General features: G+C 49.3%; 1 protein-coding gene across 1 annotated transcript in view; it reads right to left on the bottom strand.

Moving 5' to 3' along the window:
• Positions 1 to 453: 453 nt before the first annotated feature.
• LOC119593038 overlaps positions 454 to 4,250 on the bottom strand; it is a gene marked incomplete in the record, with an annotated part of 43,788 nt that continues 39,991 nt past the window's right edge. The window contains 1 exon segment of the mRNA XM_037941937.1: positions 454 to 4,250. Coding sequence (XP_037797865.1) covers positions 1,479 to 4,061 — 2,583 coding nt within the window.

Raw genomic sequence — 4,250 nt, 5'->3', positions numbered from 1 at the left:
ATGTGTGTGTGTGTACACATATATTTGCATATGCACACACACATAGAGAGAGATTAGACGTTTTAAAAATGTATTCCTATGAAAAAAGATTTTCCAATGATTGCCTTGTCTCTTCCGCCCACTCCCTACGTCACGAGTCACAGACAGCATTGTAGTTAGAAATGTATTTTTCTTTATTCCTTTTGCTTTATATTCATTTTATGTTTAGGTTGTATAGAATGTTTAAAGACATTTGCTGGCGCTTGTTATATAAGCACTACTTTTAAATTTTCTTGCCTTTGTAATATGTATATATACTTTTTTTTATTGGCTCTCATCATATGTGGCCAGCAACTGATCAGTTTGTACAAATACAAATAATTTTTGAGTAGTTAGGTCAGCTTTCTTTTTTAATTTCACTTTTTATGAAAAAGAGAATATTCCATTACTATGTCGGTAAAAAAAAGAAATATGTATGTACTCTTTGCTTTTATTGTATTGTAAATATATAATACGCGATATATACAATATGTACAACAAAATATGACCCAAAGTAGTTATAATGCATAAATTGGTACTGTTCATACAATACAAACATTTACTGATTACAAAAAACATGCTTTTAACATTTGGAAAAACTTTTTATAAATTCGTGTATTGAGTATTATACATACACTTACATCATTAAGGATGTATACCATTGCCAACTCATTTACAAAAAATCAGTTGCATAGATAATACTAAAAATACATTTTGTGACAAAATCATAAAAAATGGACACACTACAAAAATAGTGACTGAGTATATTAGACCCTAGTACGGTTGAAATGAACAGCACTTAATCATATATTTTTTTAAAGAATGAAAAGACAATTTTTACATTCACATTCCTCACATACAAAATATATGAGCATATCGACTAATGAAGGCTGAAACACCAATACTGTACGAGTACATAGTATTAATTTTTGGGGCAGTCTTCTGCTAGTTATTCCTTACAAAACTAAAAGGGAAACACACGACTAGCATGAGAACACATAAAATATCTTCTTACATAGGATGACGTAGACGGGAGGAACACTCATGCATATACACCAACAGAAACGTTCGATTCAGTCAAGAATTCTGAGTAATTGACACCACGATAAACAGGTCAACCGCGGGACAAGGAAAATATTGGGAGTATCATGGAAATCGTTATCACTGGAGGCTCCACGACATTGCGTTGGCCGCCGTCGAAGGGAAGGGGAAGGGACGAAGGACGAGATGATATCCTTCAATCCTTCACCCTCTGCAGGAACGTAAGGATTGACGAGTAGTCCGGTGGGGGGAGAGCATCTCCTGAGTCATGACCTGGAGGAGGGTTTGTGCGTGTGACTGGGAGCGTAGGTATATGCACTGGCTTCCACGCCGCGTTGACTTTTGGTAAAGCTTATTGAAGGACTTCCACCCTTGCCTCCTGCACCTGAGTGGACAGGTAGGAGAAGAAGCAGAGGGGTTTAGAAGGCGTCCACGGAGGTCCGCGAGTTCGACGTCAGGTGCGTGACGGAGGAGTGGGAGGCGTGAGATAACTGCGAGTCGTTCGAGTCGCGAGATTCGAGGCCCTGCCTGCTGGAGGACGGACTGCGACCCACCCACGACACCCCGCGTCGAGCAAGGACGACCCGCCGCCAGCATCCGCCGCCGACGACGCGCCACACCTTCCGCGTGCAAGTAAAGGCCAAGAAGATGAAGACACCTTGCAGGGTGTTGAGCAGGACGAAGATGTACCAGATGGGCTCCATCTGGAGGTATCCCGCCACGATGCCGCTGATCCACGTGAGGCCCATCAGGAGTGCCAGCCTCATGTACAGCTTGAACTGGTTCTGGTGGGGGTTACAGGAGGTCATTTTGGCCGTAGACTGGGTCGTCTCGGCGATGATCTTGGCCGAGAAGATGAAGAGGATGATGTTGATAAGCATTATGGTTGCCAGCGGCGCCGCGAAGAATACCAGCAGGGCCTTCCTCTGCCCGAACCAGCACCATCGCTCGCCCAAGGTGGGGAAGTAGTGAGACGGCATGCCTTCCGGCCGGACGAGATCCAGCACGACCAGAGCGACGAGAGCGGCAGCAGGAAGCACCCATCCGTACAAGGAATAGGCGACGAACTTGCGCCACTGTCCGCCCACACTCACGCGCAGCTCCGACGTGGCCATCCTGAGCGTCCTCCAAATGTCGAATGCCATGACGCTCATCCAGCAGAAGGAGGAAAGGAAGAAGTAATACATAGCAGCTGCGAGGATGAAGCACTCGCGTTTGCCGGGCTCGCCGAACACACTAAGGATGAACGTAGCATAAGCAGCCAGTAACACTATGCACAATGAGGCCAAGTTCTTTCCAGAGAGATTCCTCAAGTCAGGCACCAGCAGGAAGGCGACAAGGTGAAGCAGGAGACACACACACGACAAACCCAAGCCTGCTAGGGACATCCAGCCCATCAGACGGGAGAACTTGTCTGCTTCGGGCTGAATGATACACACAAGGATTCCTCCTTCGCGTCTTTCATACTCGTGAGCTTGGTACGTCCGCTGGTACTTCTCTACCACGACTGTGCCGTTGGCGCCCATAGTGTACTCCTCGCTAGGTAGGAGGAACCTCTCGCAGGACAGTGTTTGAGCTTGTTCTGTCGTGGTGTCTGAGGGCGAGACAGGCACTTCAGGAGGACTTGCAGTTGTTGTAGTGGGCTCCAAGGGCTTGATGGTTGTAGTGATCGAGGGGTCGCTGGCTGCAGGGTTTGGCTCCCCTACCTCTACGGCGATGTCTTCGGTCATTTTCTCCAGACGCCGGTTTTCTTCGTCCTTCACAGCATCACTAGAAGCAGGTGTTGTCGTTGCTGCTACGGTCGTAGTCGGCAATGTCGTCGTCGTAGATGTCGATGGTGACAACGAGGTCTCCTCCGTGGACGATGCAAGGCTGACGTCAAGGTCAATACACCTGCCATACCTGTACTCCTGGTTGGCCTTCCCGCACACGACGTTCCGACACTTCTTGAAGAAGGGATCGAACACCTCGCCAACCCCGCACGTGGACGAGGACCCGACGACGTTGCTCCCACTGTTGTCCACGAAGTCAAAGAGGAGGGAGAAGGAACTAGGGTTGAAGTCGTCCCTGAAATAAAACCTGGTGAAGGCGCCGTTGTAGCACTCCATTAACTCCGTGGGCACGTTGTTGCACTGGGCGCAGTGGGTGTTCCTGTAGGGCCTGTCGAAGTTGTAGACTACGGCTGTGTATGAATGGCAGAGAGCCTCGACCTCCGTGTCTCTCCACTCCTCCTTGCAATCCTTGGTCATTTTCTTGCACTTCCTGACCATGTGCGCCACCGTCTCGGGCATGACGGGGTCTACGCTGCAAGCATGGAACACGTCGAATCCGTTGTCGTCGAGGTAGATGCCCCAGTCCTCGTCGTTGTAGAGGAGCTTGGAGAAGATGTACTCCATCGTGAGGTTCCTGAAGCGGGCGTTGTAGCTCGTCAGCGTCGGGCACTCCAGGCGCGGCTTCCAAATCTCGAGAGACGTGGAGTCGTTGTTGCAGACGGCGCAGTAGTAGTTGGTGTAGGTGATGGCGGAGTCGAGGCTCGTGACCGGGAGATCGGCCATGGGGTCCCGCCGATCAGAGTGAGAATCCGGGGACCCGCTCGAGCACAGCAGCGCCACCTCCAGGTCCTCCCAGCCAGCCATGCACCGCCCCTGCATGTAGTGCTCGCCGAACTGCTTCAGCTGCACACACTCGAAATTCTCTCTCTTTTCAGTCTGCTCCTCGGCCTTGTAGGCCTTGGCGTCGAGGCAGCAGTCTCCGTATTCCGCACAAAGGTTATCACAAAAGCAGTTTCTCTTTTTCCAGTCTTCTTGGTCACTCATGCGAGGTCCTTTTTCACTTTTACACGTGTCCCTATTTGGACACGTGGCATTTATCGCCACTAAGTCCGAATATTCGAATCCCACACATAACTGTGTGAATGACATCACTGTAAGTATCAAAAACATCTTCGTCGCCATTTCACAAGGCTTTAGTCTTAACACAGGAACTTTGTATCTTGCTCTCATATCACAAGTAGCGCGCCACCACGCACTCTCTCACATCAACACCGTGGAGCATTTAGTGTATACATCTACTCCCTCTGACGTTCGTGGCTCAACTGATCCTTTCCTCTCAGTTTCACTTGGGTCACTGCTGGGATCCTGCGTTAGCCCCGCCCCCGCGTGGTCCCGCCCAACACACTCACGGGAGGACAA

This window comes from Penaeus monodon, chromosome 31 (assembly GCF_015228065.2).
Source record: "Penaeus monodon isolate SGIC_2016 chromosome 31, NSTDA_Pmon_1, whole genome shotgun sequence".
Classification (NCBI taxonomy): Eukaryota; Metazoa; Arthropoda; class Malacostraca; order Decapoda; family Penaeidae; genus Penaeus; species Penaeus monodon.
This window is presented reverse-complemented; position numbering and strand designations above follow the sequence as displayed.